The sequence below is a fragment of the Arachis duranensis genome, chromosome 8, assembly GCF_000817695.3.
Source record: "Arachis duranensis cultivar V14167 chromosome 8, aradu.V14167.gnm2.J7QH, whole genome shotgun sequence".
NCBI classification, from domain to species: domain Eukaryota; kingdom Viridiplantae; phylum Streptophyta; class Magnoliopsida; order Fabales; family Fabaceae; genus Arachis; species Arachis duranensis.
In genome coordinates, this window is record NC_029779.3 from 5,454,463 (window position 1) to 5,472,517 (window position 18,055).

The 18,055-nt window shown below is 29.5% G+C and overlaps 1 protein-coding gene across 2 annotated transcripts in view; it reads right to left on the reverse strand.

The window, feature by feature from the left end:
* Positions 1-1,292: 1,292 nt before the first annotated feature.
* Positions 1,293-18,055, reverse strand: part of LOC107460439 (cytochrome P450 CYP82D47) — a 40,137-nt gene continuing 23,374 nt past the window's right edge. Inside the window, exons 1-2 of one of the 2 annotated variants that reach the window (XM_016078805.3) lie at positions 2,681-3,744; positions 1,293-2,033 (exon numbers count right to left, since the gene is read on the reverse strand). In XM_016078805.3, the coding sequence (XP_015934291.1) occupies positions 1,395-2,033; positions 2,681-3,424 (1,383 nt within the window). In that variant the 5' untranslated portion in view covers positions 3,425-3,744 and the 3' untranslated portion in view covers positions 1,293-1,394. Of the gene's footprint in view, positions 2,034-2,680; positions 3,745-18,055 lie in introns of those variants that run through there. The other variant, XM_052253490.1, reaches the window with a different exon arrangement.

The following is an 18,055-nucleotide window of genomic DNA, read 5'->3' on the forward strand; positions in this document are numbered from 1 at the left end:
ATATTCTCTTAATATTTTTCATTGAATTGAGTAACATTCGTGTACTTTAAAATTTTCATGATTAGTCAAATTAACTTTAAGATATTCTTAAGTAGGAAATCAATTTAGGTTTTTTTTTGTGCCAATTAAATTATTGTTTAGCTAATAAAAGGATAAAAGCGAAAAAGAAAGGGAGAGAACAAGTCACTTAACATTAGTTGAAAATATTAATTTTTATTTTTTATTATAATTAATAAAATATTAATTTAATATTATCAAAATCTTATATAATTAGTAAATATTATTATTTTTTGGTAAAAATTTAGCTAATAATAGTTTGTACCTATCATCCTATATATTTACCAGGAGTGTTAGGGAGCCAGTAAATTTTGTAATTTGTAGCTATTAATTAGCTATTATTAGTATTTTTAATGGTATGAGATTATATCTAATAATATGAGATTATTCATTTTTCTTTTGTTGGTTAAGTGCTAGCCAAATTTTAATAAAAATGCTATCCTTCTAGACTTTTTCTATATTTACTAAAATTTACACACATAAATTAACATAGTTAACACTTATGTATCAAAATATGCACACATAAATTAATAAAAATTATTTGTTAAAGATAATTTAGTGTTTATGCTGGTTAAATTTATTAAAAATCGGTAGTTTTAAGATTTTTACTTAATATTATTATATAATATAATAATAAGGTGGTTGCTATAATGTTTAAAAGTGTTTGTTTAACTTATTAAAAAATATTAAAAATTAATATTTAATTTTAAAAGTATAAAAATAGATAATTATTAAATATTCAAATTTTGTCATAAAAAAAAGTTAGAGAAAAATTAGACATCAAATTATAGGCACTATAAATTCACGATTGAGTCATCGAAAATGGTATATAATCAAAAAAAGAAAATTTATAGCGGTGGATTTACATATATATTTGTTTACTTATAGCTATTACTTTTTTTTAAAAAATATAACTAATTTTGAAAACTAACGAATACTTGGTTGCGTTGAATACATGGCAAGTAACTTAGCTTCAACTGAACTAACTTGGGTTGGTCGAGTGGTCAGCAACCCATTGGTCAGCGATAGACTCTTAAATGGAGCTCAGATATGCGACGGATTAGTTCTTAACCTGTCGGGTTGGGGGATACCGTTTGGGTAAACAAAAAAAAAAAAACTTAGCTTCAACTGAAAAGACAAGGAATTTAATGTATGCGGTGTATAGATCTTTTGAGTTTCTTATCTCTTCATTTATAGTTAACACAGATATAGTACTTAAATAAGATGGTAGCATGAACTAACCATGAAGTTCTAAGCACAAACCAGGTCCAAAAGGTAGCAGTAGTCAAGTCAAGTACAAGCAGGCACCACAAAAAATAAATATGCAAATTCATTATTCATGCAAGGGTGTTCAATGATAAAACAGAAGGGGATAAACGAGGTTTGGCGAAAACCTCAAGCGGTGTGGTTTTGATGATTGTGAGTCCATACGTAGCACTCATATCAACAGGAGCATCTGAGGGAGTTGTGATCTCAAATGCATGCAAAAATGCAGCTAAGGCCAACTTCGTCATTTGAAGCCCAAATGTTATGCCAGGACACGACCTTCTTCCGCCACCAAACGGAAGAAGCTCGAAATGCTGACCCTTCACATCCACATCCCTGTGCGTGCTTATGAACCTCTCCGGCTTGAATTCCAATGGGTTTAACCATACGCGAGGATCCCTGTGAAGCTTCCAAAGATTCAAGAACAATCGTGTGCCTTGTTTGATATGGTAACCCCCTAAGGTACAGTCCTCTGTGAATATACGAAGCCCTGATAGTGGCCCAGCCGGGTACAATCGCAGTGATTCTTTGACCACAGCTTCAAGGTATTTTAGTTTGTTAATATCTGATTCCTTCACTAGTCTCTCCTTGCCTACTTGCTCGTCTAGTTCATCTTGAACCTTCTTCAAAACGTGGCGATTATTCAGTAATAACGAAAGTGTCCATGTCATGGTAACTGTTGTTGTGTCCGTTGCCCCTGCAATTAGCGTCTGCAAAATGCAGCCATAACAATATAACATCACTATTTTTGAACATTCAACTATTGTCGCTACATAAATTAATTTAATATCTAGGGTTGGCCCCTAATTAATACAACTTAACTAAGTGTGGCTCTGCTAGCTTTTATAAAACGTAGAAGGGAATTATTCACAATAAAATTACACAGCATGATGAGAAAATAAAGCGTTAAGCACATGTTTATATCTATCAGCCATTCTTATTGTGTGAAAAAACGTAGCAGTAAAACAATATTAATCTAAGGTTGAAGGAACATACAACTATTTTCAAATATTAGGTAATTGAGTAACGATTTTCATGGGAATGGATCCTCTCAAAGTTAAAAAAAAATTGAGAGAGTAAATTGTGATCTCTAATCCTTTATTGAGTTGTCTTTCTTATTTTTTCTTAGTTCCACTTATAAAATTAAGGATGAGATATCACACTTTACTCCATCAATTGTTAAAAAAAAATTAAAAGGATTCATTTTCGATTTTAGCTCCTTGTTTCAATGGGTGTAAATGGATAATCAACTTGGTTAATTTCATTTTATGTCATTGAATCAGTTTCAATCCCTTGAAGCAAACAAGCAAAGGTGATATTGGAAATAACAGAACAGAGCTAGGTAATAAATGCGTACCAAGCAAGTAGCTTTGTTGACAGTGTCAGCATCAAAGCCAGCAAGATCAACCCCATCAAGGACAGAAAGCAACACATCAATAAAATCCTGTTCTGTTTTTGCCACTCCAGAGTCTCTGTTCTCTCGATGTTCTTCAATCCACTCACTAACTATCTCGTCCATTTCCTTAGCCGCCTTCTCCATCTCCTTTATTTTACCACCAAAATCAAACCACCTAAGAGCAGGAATCGCATCCCCAACAACCGTCACTCCAGTAAGACGAAAGAACTCCCTGAACGCCAACCTGATCCGCCTCACCTGCCGCTCATCGCCACCCTTCGCTGAGTACCTCTTCCCCGCAACCATCCTCAGAATCACGTTCAGGTTCATATCTCCCAGCCACTTATTCATCTCCAATAACAACCCTCTAGAGCCTTCTCTTTCCTCCAACCACGTTCTGTATATCTCTTTCATTGAATACCCCACCTCTGAATCTCTGATATCGCGAAGCAACTCGAACCGGCGAGTGGAGAGTAACTCCGAGGCTGTTATCTTTCGCATCTCGCGCCAGTAATTGTTGTAGGCACAGAAACCGAAATTGGCATAGTTTTGTCCTAGGATTTTTGCGGCGGTATATTTTGGACGAGAAGAAATTATGGCATCGTGCGTTGTGAATAACTCTTTGGCTAGCTCTAAAGAACTCACAACTATGGCAGGGTGCACGCCGATTCGTATTCTGAATATTGGTCCGTACTTGTCTGCCATGGTTCCCAGGGTAACATAAGGTGGCTGATCCGAACCACTAAAGATTTTCAAGTGGCCGATTAGTGGCCAGCCGCCGGCCGCCTCCCGCGGTGGTTGTGGCTTGCAAGCATTGTCGTCACGTGCAGTTTTGATGAAGTACAAGTAGTATGATATGATTAGTATGCCAACAACTGCTGCTGCTACTGCTTCTCATACTCAATCGTCATCATGATTCATAAGGTCAGATCCAACAGACAACATACAATTTGTCTTTGATTTTATCGATTTCTGTTGAAAAGCTTAATGTTAATTTATTTGTATGCAGCTGCCATTGATAAATCAGGTAGACACTAATGTATACTGTGTATACCAAGTTTAATAGTATGGAGGCCGTTTAGATAAAGACGCTTAAAACGTCTTTTTTTAAAGATGTTTTCATGTTGTATTTTAATTGGTTTTTGTATAATTTATTCGGTATTCCTCATCATATATTATTAAATTCTTCAAAAGATTTTCTTTCCAAAAAACAATAAAAAAACATTTAATTTGGACTAAAATAAAAAAGGTAATAGATTAACTATTAAATTTTTTTAAAAGATTATTTACATAAAAAAATATATCACATTCATCAAAATATATATATATATATATAAAACAAGCTCTTAAAATTTTTATAAATAAAAAATAATTAATTTTTATTCGTATAATATATAAAACAATTACTATATTATTATTATATTATAGATTAAAATTTACTAATTTAAATTTTATTTTTATTTTTAATATAAATATTAGAAATAAATAAATTTTTTATAACAAGATGTAATGTAATAAAATACATATAATATTAATTAATTTTTAAAAAATTCTGAAAAGATGGTTTTTTCTAATAAAGTGTTATTAAAAGATTAACATTATAAAAACTAATTTCAACCAATATGATATAATAGGTTATTAAATATATTTAATACAAAACACACTGAATACAAATTTTTATTGAGTTTAAATTTTAAATAATTTTTAATTAATTTCGAATATTTTTATTTTAAGGTGTTAGAATATTTTAACATCATTTTTTTCGTATCTTTTTAATTGAGTCTTTGATTTTTTAAATTATAAACCTTGTTTATAATTAAGAGTAATATTTTAACACCACCAATTAGTCACACATATAAAAATACAAGAATAATTCTATTGTCATAATTATAATCTAACTTTATAAGCAATATAATACAATAAAACTATATATAAGTAATATAACTAAATTTTATCTACATCTATAGTCATATTTCATAAATAATATAATTAAATTATATTTATATTTATAATTAAAATATAAATAAAAATACAAAAAATTATCAGGATAGTTAATAAATTTAGCAAAGCATATACAGGAAGTTATAAATTGGAATTGGAGACTCTTTATTCTTTTAATTCAGAGGAATGCAAATAGTGTTGCAAATTGTATGGCTAAAGTAGCTACTTCTGGCGCGGACATTCATTTGAATTGGAGCCAACCATGGAGTGAGCTTCAACATCTAATAGATTTAGATATGACCCTAGCCAATTAATTTGGTTTTGTCTCTTTTTTCTTTCTTTTCTATTTAGTCACCAAAAAAAAAAAAACAAGTATATCACAGTAAAAAAGGAAGCACGTCACCAAATAATTTATCATCTAAATTATATATGAATCAAATTGATAATATGAGGACTAACACTACAAAAATCGATAACAAGGTTAGGGACTTACAAAACCTTTCTTAAGATCATAGAAAAAAAAACGTTTATATTTGTGTGATATATAAAACAATTATCATAATAATAATAATAATAATAATAATAATAATAATAATAATAATAATATTTGATTAAATGTTCTTGTTTTAAAGTAAAATCCTAGTTAATTTTGGTATAGAAATTTCAAATTTGAAAACATTGATAAAAATTATGTTGAATTTTGATTTAATTGATTCTCATTTAAATTAATCACTACATAAGTTAAAGTTCTGTTTTGAAGTTATATTCGAGTTTTAATCTAATTTTTAAAGTTTCAATTTACTTAGTTTGATTTTTTAACTTAGGTATCCGTGACTCATATTAGGGTTTTAAGTGTTTAGTTGAAAAAAAAATAAGGTAAAAAAAATTTTCAATTGTCACATCAAATAGTCCTGTTTTAAAGTAAAATTTTCTTTTAATATTTGATTAAATGTTCTTGTATTTAGTACTTTTTTTTGGCACTTCCTCTTAGTTAAAAATATAATCATTAAAATTTTTTTAGTTATTATTGCTAGGGGTGTTTACAGATGGGATATGGCTGAAATTTCGATCCAATCCACACTAAACTTTGGCTGAAATTTTGATTCAATCCGCAGTAAACTTATTAGATCAAATTCGATATTCACACTTTTTATGTTTGGATCAGATATCAAATATATCCATAAAATAAAAAATATTAAAAAACTTTATTTTTATAAAAAAAAGTCAATAATTTTTTTGTTAAATTTTTTAAACATATTTACTTCTATCTGATTAAAGTGTGGATCCGATTCGATCCAATCCGATCATCTTACAGATCATATCATATCCTCAAATTACAGATCAGATACAGATAAATACTGTAGATTTATATAGATACGATCTAATCAATACTGTAGATTTATATGGATATGATCTAATCTATGAACACCCCTAACTACTACTATAGGTTCATTGTTGCAAAAAAATGCTTCTTTTATTATAAACCATTATCCAAAAGAATGCTTCTTTTATTATAAATCATTATTAGATCTTAATTACCATTCAAACAACTTAATTGTCAACAAAGAGATAATACTTATTGGTCTCTGAAATTATGTTCGTATTTCAATCCATAGTTGTAAAAACCGAACTGGATCGTCTGCTTCGACCAGAAAACTAGTGAACCGGACTAGAACTGGACCGTAATCCGGTTCGGTTTATTCTTTGGACCGTTTAAGGAATATAACCGGTGTGAACCGGTAAGAACCGGTGCAAACCGGTCTAACCGAACTGGTCCGCTTGAAAAAAATTTTAAAATGTCTCCACAAGGTCTCGAACCAAGAACCTTGGAGAAAAAGCAACCTCTACTTGCCACTTAGCCATTGCACTTCTATTTATTATATTTAACAAATACTAATTATATAGTTTACATAAATATCTAATTTTGATCTATTTTATTGCTAGTATTGTGATTAAGGTTATTTGTTTTGATGTTAGTGTTAAAATCTACTGATATTATAGTTAGATGATAGGCTTTGTGAATTAATTATTTTTTTATTGTGTCAAAATAAGATACTATTGTAGTATTAAAATTTTATGGTTTTTTTATATTAGTTATTTTTAGAAGTTGAGACTTGATTCTTCATAAAATATTTGTGAAGATATGTATTTCAAATTTTAATTTTAAGTTTTTAACTATTTTATATTTTATATTTACGTGAGACCGGTTTTATCGGTTCAACCAGTGATTTATCGGTTGAACCAATAAACCAGTGTGTCTTGATTCTTCATTTACCATTGTATTTCTTTACCATTACCACGTTAACCAACCATGTTGTGAATCTAATCTCTTGTATGAAGCTGACATTGATGAGTTTTTTGGTTTCCTCTAAGGATGCTTGCTTCTTCTCTGTGTCGAGGTTACGCTTTTTCTGTGATATAGGTTAGGCAGAGGGGTTGAGTGCTAACTTGTGAGATATGATCAAGGGATCAATCCTGGGCAATTCAGCAAGTGTTCATGCGAATAGATCGATATGTTGCTATGTTAATTGTTGAATTTCATTCTTTTCCTGCGGGCTTAGAGTCGTACCTACATAAGTAAACTTGTTAGGATCATTATTGAAATATACTTTTTGTAAGTTCTCCGTTGGTGTTGGTGGCTCAAGGAACTCGACTTGTGGGTCAAGGTCTGCTAGTGTTGGGACCTCGGCAGATTTGTGGACGTTGTTTACTTGAGGTCCCATAGCTCGGTTTGGTAACTTTAGACTGATGTTGTAACATTGCCAAGCTTCACGATGGTCACTATGAATATTTGCAATGTGGTCGTCCTGCACAGAAAACTTAACACAAAGATGAATTATAGATACTATGGTGCCGAACTTATTTAAAAAAAGTAGGCCAAGTATTAAATTATAAGGACTAAAACAGTCGACAACCAAATATTGGACGTCAGAGGTTTTGGATAAATGATGCTCATTCAGTGTGGTTTGTAACCACACAGATCCCAATACCAGGACTCGTTCACCTGAGAATCCGGCCAAATCTCTGCTAGAAGGTTGAAGTATGTTCTTGCTGAGCTTCATTTTCTAGAAGGTGGAGTAAAATGGGACATTAGCATTGCTTCCAGGATCGAGCAATACCTTCCGCACCAGAAGGTCTCTTATGAATAGATATAACGACTGGGTCATCTAGATTGGTGATGTTTGCATTGAAATCGGATGACTAGAATGTCATTTGTGGAAGATGATGAGGTAGTTTTAGTTTGCATGATGCTCCTACTACTGAGAGCATAGCTCGGTATGAATGTTTGCGTGCCAAACTTGCTGCTCCACCTCCTATAAAACCTCTAGATATACAATTAATAATACCTCGTGGTTGGTCGGGATTGTGGTGAGTTGCTCTCTCCTTATCTCGCGAATATTAAGTTGTAAAAGTATGTTCGGCAGAGGTGATAGTGCGTTTCGGCATGTGGCCACTGATATACTTATCTAGATGACCCTGCCGAGCTAATTGTTCCAACAAGTCCTTGGAGATGACACTTTTGTCAGTAGTGTGTCCATATTTTTGGTGGAATATGCAATATTTAGACTTGTCTGCATTCTTCGCGTCTAGGTAGTTACCAGCCTCGCTGGGGGGTTTGATGAGCTTCGAGTTCAGGATCTCTTTGACTATGTCATCTCTCTTTGTGTTGAATTGCGTATATGAGTCATAACCAGGAGTTAACTTGAAGTTCTTCTTGTTGTCTTGAGCTTTGTCCTCGTCTTTGTTAAGGTGAGGTTTTTCTGATTTCCGAGCTTGGCGAAGCTCTTCTATCTCCATCTGCCCCTTGGCTTTTTTGTGAAACTCGGCAAGTGTTTTTGGCTTGGATACGGTGATTGCTTCTTGGAACTTGTCTGGTCAGAGGTCACACTTGATGGCATGTAGATGTACTTCGGGATGAAGATCTGGTATGGTGATGGCTACTTTTGTAAAGCAGGTGATATAGTCCTTCAGGCTTTCATTTTGACTTTGTTTTATTGTGTTCATGTAATCAGAATCATGTAAGTAGATGGAAGAAGTAGCAAAGTGATCTTCAAAGAGTTTTGCGAGTTCTTGAAAATGAGAAATAGAATCTACAAGGCAAAGAACAAAACCAATCAAGTGCAGGACCGTCTAAAAAGATAGGAAAACAACAACACAAAATAGAGTTAGCAGCATCGTTTACTATCATTATAGATCAAAACTTTTTGACATGCTTCTTTGGATCCCCTAACTCATCGTAAAGAGTTAAGCTCGTTGGCAGAGTGAACCTCCTGGGTATTTGAAAGTTCATGATATTAGTGGTGAACGGGCCCACAGCATTGTCCAATTCGTTCTCTTCATCGCCTTGCCGACCTTCCTCACGCGACTGGGTTTCAGAGACATGTGTTGGATCAAAGTAGTGTTCCTCATCTTCTGCTTGTTCACCATTATTGTTATTGTGTTCAGTGACAGACTCAAAAATATTTAATAGTGAAGGTGAAAGTAATACAAAAAATAATTAAAAATAAATATTTAAAATTCAAAATATAGTAATTAAGTTTCCAATAATTTTATTAACATGCTTAAAGTATGATAATTTAAAAATATTTTAATATAATTATTACTAATACTAGTGCCTTGTCAAATATTTTTTACCCCACATTTTATTGATTTTTATATAATACAAAAAAGAATTATAACTCAATAATTAAAAAAGTTATTAGAAATATAATTTTAATGGATCAACTTTAATTTTTTTTCTAAGTTTTTATAGTTGTGTGAGAGAGATTAACAATTTTTTTATTTAATTATAAAGTTAAAACTCTATCATATTTATGGTAGATGTTTGTTTGACAAAAACACATTATTATATATAAGGCCAAAGGATTTGGATCTTCTAAATTTTGAATTTATTTTAGAGGATAAAGTGTGATCTCTTATCATTTATTTCATAGGTGCGACTAAAAGAAAATATGAGAGAAAAACTATTGAAAGGTGAGAGATCACATTTTACCATCTAAAGTGAAAATTCAAAATTTAGAAAATCCAAATAAATTTCAAGGCAAAAAATAAATTAAATAAAATAATGAAAATAAATAAATAATATATAATATTATCTCAATTAACTTTTAAGAAAAATTACTAAATACTAATAATATTATTTATATTTGAAAATTTAAGTTTGGTTTTGTATAATTTGTAAGAAATTATATTATTATATGATGTCTCATATGTGTGATGTGTTCTTATTTTATTGGTTTAATAAATATTTAATTAAAAAAAAGTTACATGATTATTTTAAAACATAACAAACTTGATGGAAATTGTTTTTTTTTATGAAAACAAATCAGAATTCAATCCTCTCTTTCTATCTATAAAACGTCTTTCTTCTTCACTCACCATCAATAATTAAATAGAAGAAAGAATTAAGAAGGCAAAAGAATAGACAAAGTGAATTCTTCTTAATACCATCATCATCATGGATCAAAGTTGGTAACTATTCTTATTTTTATTTGTGACCATCAAGAATTTCAAGATCCTTTTATTATTGTGACTAGTTTTATAATGTTCACTAAAACTGTATAAATTAACATGTAGTATCAGAGCTTTAAGTTGTGAAATCTATAATTGTCCATGAAAATAAAATTTTATTGCGAAATTAATATAGCATGAAATTTATAGTTGTATAAATTTGTTAACTATATTTTAGTTTACATGTTTTCGTGCATGATTGTTTATTGCAAGGTATATATAATTGTAATATATTAGAATATTTGCAGTATATATGATGAATGTTATATGAATAAATGATTAAGGCATTGCTATTATGCTGTGTATATATTGATATTGGTTTTGATAATTACGCGCTGTGTTATTATGGATATGAACAGAAATTTTTTTAAACCCAAAATAATGTGAAGTGTCCTCTCCACATTGGAAACCAAAAGAACAGTATTTTTTATTTTTGTAACAATAAAAGAAAATATTGTACTAAAATTTTGAGATTTGTTAATCACCAAAGTGGTCAAATCTAAAAAGTTTAGTTAATTTTATGTTTATTATTTTGTATCAATTACATATAAAAAAGATGCTAAATGATAATTATTTATATGTTAATTGAAGCTCATTATTATTAGACATTTAAGGGTCACTCAAAAATTGATTAGTTGATTTTATAATTAATGAACATGACTGTTAGCATATATATGTACTGTTATTAGTATTTAAATATCCAAAGATATTAAATGTTTTTAATTGGTGCATGTATCTTTACTAAATAAAGTTAAATTTATTAGTATTATTGTGTTATTGTATATTGATGTATCACCCAAAGGAGAATATTAATATACTTTGAATATTTCTATGAATGCTCTTTGAATCTGAATAATGTCTTATCTTATGACTCAAAGTGTTAATATTAAGTACGTGATAATTGTAGTAATTCTTCCTGTCGCATTGCATTTGCATGCTACGTCTATTCCAATTTTTAATGGGCTGAATTTTTCTAATTGGTCTGAATAAGTCCAATTTCACCTTGGTGTCTTGGATCTTGATTTGGCACTTCAAGTACAGAAACATGCTGCTATTACTGTTCTTAGTAGCAATGAAGAAAAAGCTCATTATAAAGCTTGAAAAAAGTCAAACAGACTTAGTCTTATGTTTATGCAGATGAGCATAGCAAACAGCATCAAGTCAGCTCCTCCTAAGTTTGATAATGCTAATGAATTTATGAAGCTTGTGGAAGAGCGCTCCCAAACTACTGATAAGTCTCTTGCTGGGACTTTAATGGGTACTTTGATCACCATGAAATTTGATGGTTCTCGTACTATGCATGATCATGTCATTGAAATGACAAATATTATAGCAAGACTTAAGTCATTGGGAATGGAAGTGGATAAAAATTTTTTTGTGCAGTTTATTTTAAACTCATTACCATTTGAGTATGGTCCTTTCCAAATGAACTATAATACTATGAAGGATAAATGGAATGTGCATGAGTTGCATAGTATGTTAGTTCAAGAGAAAATCAGAGGGAAAGGGAAAGGGACCATTAAAGACTACTGAGTCCTCTTCTAAAATCCAGAAGAAAGATAAGTGTTATTTCTGCAAAAAATCTGGACACTTCCAAAATGATTGTCCAAAGAAAAAGGCTTGGTTTGAAAAGAAAGGTAATAAGCTTAATTATGCTTATGTATGTATTGAATCAAACTTAATTAAAGTTCCTCGTAATACATAGTGGATTGATTCTGGAGGTACAACTCATGTTTCTAAATCATGCAGGAATTCTTTACAACCCAAACCATAAGGCCAAATGAAAAGTTTGTCTACATGAAAAATAAAGATAAAGCTTCAGCAAAAGCTATTGGGACTTATCGGTTGATTCTCGACACTGGACATCTTTTGGATTTGCTAGATAATTTTTATGTACCAAGTATTTCTAGGAATTTAGTTTCTTTATCTAAACTTGATGTTGCTAGATACTCTTTTAATTTCGGTAATAGTTATTTCAGTTTGTTTAAGCACAAGTATATGATTGGATCTGGCATACTTTCTGATAGTTTATATAAATTTAATCTTGATGATTTATATGCTGAATCACTTATGACTTTGCATCATAAAGTTGACACCAAATGTGGTTTAGTGAATGAACGTTATGCTTACTTGTGGCATAAACGTTTAGGTCACATTTCCAAAAAAAGAATGGATAGGTTGATAAAGAATGACATCCTTTCAAATATAGATTTCACTAATCTTAATATTTGTGTAGATTGTATTAAAGAAAAGCAAACAAAACACACAAAGAAAGGAGTCACAAGAAGTACCCAACTTCCTGTAATTATACACACTGACATATGTGGACCTTTTGATGTAAACTCTTTCAATAAAGAAAAATATGTTATCACCTTTATTGATGATTATTTAAGTTATGATTATGTCTATCTACTTTATGGTAAATCTCAAGCATTAATGTTTTAGAAATTTATATAAATAAAGTAGAAAGGCAGTTGGACAAAAAGGTGAAAAATTGTTAGATCTGATAGAGATTGTGAATATTATAGAAGATACGATGAAATAGAACAAAATCCTGGTCCATTTGCTAAATTTTTTGAAAAACGTGCTATATGTGCTCAATACACTATGCCAGGTACACCTCAACAAAATGGTGTATCAGAAAGGTGAAACCGTACTTTAATAGAAATGATTAGGACAATGATGAGTAATGCATCTTTACCTACATCATTGTGGATGTATGCTTTAAAAACTGCTATGTATTTATTAAATAGGGTTCCTAGTAAGGCAGTTCCTAAAACTCCTTTTGAATTATGGACTGGGACGAAACCTAGTTTAAGACCTCTAGATGTTTGGGGATGTCAAGCAGAAATAAGAACTTATAATCTGCAAGAAAAGAAGCTGGATGCAAGAACAATCAGTGGATATTTCATTGGTTATCCAGAAAAATCAAATGGGTATAGATTTTATTGTCCTACTCATAGTACAAGAATAATTGAAACTGGCAATGCACGGTTCATAGAAAATGGTGAGACCAGTGGGAGTACGGCTTCACAAAATGTGGAGATTAAAGAATAATTCAAGTTCCTTCAACTTATACTTCTATTTCTAAAGTTGTTATTCCAAATGTTATTGAGCCTAATCACAATCAACAGGAATAATAAATTATTGATCCTGTTGTTGTTGGACTAAATAACAATCAAGAGGAACAAGAACTTATTAATCCCATGGTAATGAGGAGCCGATAATAGAACAACCACAAGAAATGACATTAAGAATGTCTCAAGAGAAAGATGATCTGCTATTTCTAATGACTATGTGGTGTATTTACAAGAGTCAGAAAATGATTTGAGTGTTGCTAATGATCCAGTTTTTTTCTCACAAGCCATTAATGGTGATAATGCTGATAAATGGTTAGAGGCCGTGAAAGATGAACTTAAATCAACGGAACAAAATAAAGTATGGGACCTTGTGGAATTACCTAAAGGATGCAAGAGAATTGGGTGTAAATAGGTCTTCAAGACTAAGCGTGATTCTCATGGCAACCTTGAATGCTACAAGGTTCGTCTTGTTGCCAAAGGTTTTACTCAAAAAGATGGTGTTGATTACAAATAGACTTTCTCATCAGTTTCTAGAAAAGACTCTTTAAGGATTATCTTGGCTTTGGTGACTCATTATAACTTAGAGTTACATCAAATGGATGTAAAAACTGCCTTTCTTAATGGGAATTTAGAAGAAAATGTTTACATGGATCAATCAACAGGATTTTTGGTTGAAGGGAAAGAACAAATGGTGTGTAAAGTTAAGAAATCACTATATAAATTTAAACAAACATCCCACCAATGGTTTATCAAATTTAATGATACCATTCCGTCCTTTAAATTTAAAGAAAATACCGTTGATCGGTGTATATGCTTGAAGGTCAGTGGGAGTAAATTTACTGTTTTAGTTCTATATATTGATGATATTTTGCTTGTATCTAATGATATTGGTCTATTAAGCGAGACTAAGAAATATCTCTTTAATAACTTTAAAATGAAAAATATGGGTGAGGTAAGTTATGTAATTGGAATAGAAATATTTCGAGATAGATCACAAGGACTATTAAGATTGTCTCAGAAATCATATATTAATAAAGTATTAGAGAGATTCAGAATGACACAATATTCAGCATCACCCGTTCCAATTTAAAAATGGACACGTTTAGTCTCACAAGGTCAGATATCAGCTTTGCAATTAGTATGCTTGGCAGATACCAAAGTAACACAGGATTGGATCATTGGAAAGCTGCAAAAAAAGTTTTAACGTATCTGCAAGGGACAAAGGAACACATGCTTACTTATAGGAGATCTAATCACCTTGAAGTGATTGGATATTCAGATTCAGATTTTGCTGGTTGCGTAGATACAAAAAAAAATTCACTTTTGGTTATTTATATCTCTTTGCTAGAGGAGCAATATCATAGAAGAGTGCGAAGCAGTCAGTAGTTGCTACTTCTACAATGGAAGCTGAATTTGTGACATATTTTGAGGCCATGGTTTAAAATAAGTGGTTGCGGAACTTCTTTTCAGGGCTTGAAATTGTTGACAGTATTGCTAAGCCGCTAAAAATTTATTGTGATAACTCTGCAGCAGTTTTCTTTTCTAAAAATGACAAGTATTTCAAAGGTGCTAAGTATATGGAATTGGAATACTTTGCCGTTAAAAAAGAAGTTCAGAAACAAAGAGTGTCAATAGAGCACATTAGCACCAATATTATGGTTGTCGATCCATTGACTAATTGAATTATTATTATTTATTTTCTAATTTAAGTCAATTTAATTTTTCTAGTTTCGATAGATTAAATTTATATATAATTTTTTTCATTATATTGATATTTAAGAACATAAATTTTTATCATACATAAATAAAAAATTTAAACATGCCATAAATATAATGATACAATGGGCATTATATACTTCTATATATACTTCTTATTATTTTTTCTATAATTCAATGGGGGCAGAGCCCCCACAACTTTGTATGTAGGTTCGTCTCTAGTTGTGCTCAATCCGAGCATTAGTTAGTTCGATTATTTGATTTGTCATTCGCTAATTTTTCTCTGTCGTGTATTGATTTGCTTGTTACAATTCTGTTATCTGAAGAAACTCGGATAGTGTGGAAAGAGGCAAATCAGTCAAGATTGAGAAGTAAAGATTTTGGGACCTGTAAGGAGAAAGGGTTTTTTTTTCTGAGACCCCACGGTGGGCGCCAAATGGTCTTGTATGATCGAACTATAAATCAGCAGGATGAATCTCACCTTCTACTGATCAAATCTAAGTTTTCTTCTTTGGTAGAGTTATATCTCAGCTTTCAGTATATAAAGGAGTGTGTGTATCTGCAAAAGGCACTCCGATATTCAAGTTAGTATAAGAATTATCCAGATGTACTTGAATATAAAAGTGTCTTGGCTCCCCTTTTATAGGGTGGAGTATCCGATCATTGTATTTTGAAGAGTAAAATGCATAATTAAACCAAACCTAAAACAATATTACACAATTCACAAAAAAAAAACATTACAAGTGCATATTTCTATATAAATCGAATGAGATACATTCGATTTGTAAATCCCCGTAGTAAATCAAAATTGATCAATTCGAATTATCAAAAAGAATGCAAATTGAATCAGTCAGTCGATCTATGCATGCAAGGTTTCGCTCCTAGTTATTTGAAATAGACTGTTTCGATTTATCCCAAATTTGATTTTTATATAAACTTAAAATGATTAACTCTCTCTTAAATTTAAACAAAAAAAATTAAAATAATATTTGAATATGAGTTAGATTATAATTTATATTTAAATTTAAATTAGACATTTATGTTTATGATTTTATATTTATTTAATATTTATAAATAAAATATATTTTTTATCATATGTAATAAATAACAAATTTACATAATAAATATACAGATATTTTATTCTAATCCCTTGTCTTGATTTCTAACAAGTTAATAGACATTTATTACCATGCATACCAAAATAAATAACATATGAATTTTATGAATCAAAATTAATTATTTTTATATAAAAACTGAAAAAATATGTATAATTTAGAGACAAATTATTTATTTAAATTTATTAAATTCTATATTATAATTTTTTTTAAATAGTTACTCTAATAAAATTATTTTTATGTAGCATGCAACTGTTCATGAATACAAATAATCAACATATCAATTATTATAAGAGATTGCAATTTTTGAATATACAGAAAATAAAGTAGGACAGAGAATAAAGTTTGATAACTATAAAATTTTCACTATATAAAGTATATAATTATTTATATATTTTGTTGGATAAATTAAATTTTTAAAGTCAAATAATTTTATAATCTAATATTCTAAAGTTTTTAATAGAATATGAAATCGTACTCGAACTAACATAAGATTTAATATATTTTATGAAAATAAAAAATAATATAATATAACAATAATTTTGTCATATTAAATAATTATATCTAAAATAAATCATAAAATAAAAAATAGAACTTATAACTAATTCAACATGATTTATGTATATTTTAATAGTTAGTACATGTTGTACATTTATATATTATTAAATATATTCATATTATATGTTATCCTACATAAATTTTTTTATGTTTATTTTTATTTATCTTAATTTTTTAAATAACAAAAATTAATTTTTTAATATTTTATTATAAAAAAATTTTATAATTTTTTTATTTATTTTAAATTTTTAGATAACAAAAATCAAAATAACTTATTTCGAATTACTAGAAACAAAATTTTGCATATATAAACCGAACATAACTTATTTTATTTATTGGGTGGCTGATATGTATGTATAAATTGACTGATTCATTTAATTTACATTTTTTTTAGTAATTCGAATTGATCAACTTTAATTTATTATGAAATTTATAAATTGAATACATTTCATTTGATTTATATAAAAATATGTACTTGAGTGATTTATGTAACATTTTTTTTGGATTAATTGTATAATATTATTTTGAGTTTGATTTAATTGTGTATTTTACTCTATTTTAAATATTTCTCCTTTTATGAAAATTAGCTATATATGAAAACATTTTTATTTGACGACCGTTTATTGGTAACCGATTTTATGGTCAATAGTCAAGTTATACCGTTTTAGCCGATTTATAACTGCATATCAATATATATAATCTTTAGGAAAGTTTTCACCTGTTCCATTCTACTTTATTGGAACTAAGCTATACCAAATTTAATCATCGTCCATTTTATAAATAAAATAAATGAAAGGATCAGATTTGGTGGATATAAATCTTTGTGTGCATAACACGATATGGATCAGGGTGGAATCAGACTGATTGATCCATTTACCCATTGACTGACCATAATAAAGTCTAGCTTGTCCTAATGAGTTTTTAAGCCAGCCGTGACATTAACGTGAGTCGATCACAGACGGTATTGTTTGTTTAGGCCAGTGGAATTAGATGGGCCACATTCTGGACCCTCTTTTTTATTATTATAAAATATAAAAAAATATTGACCACTGTTATTTTTTAAAAATCGAATAAATAATTTAATTATATGAGTACAATAATACGAATACATACAATTTTATAAATTCTTAATTTAAATTATATCTATTTACATTTTAAATTACAAACTAATACAAATTTTATAATTTAAAAATCTAATTATTTAAATAAAATTAAATTAATTAAAATTTATAAAAATATATTAATACAATTTAAATCGTATTAAAACGTACACAAGTTTGTTGAGTTTATAAACAAATTTTACGTAAATAAATAAATTTAGTCGATGTGATAGGTGAATTTTGTGTAAACTTTATGAAAACACAGTAAAAGAAATTAAATTTTAAAAAATAACATATTTTTTTGAGAATTAAATT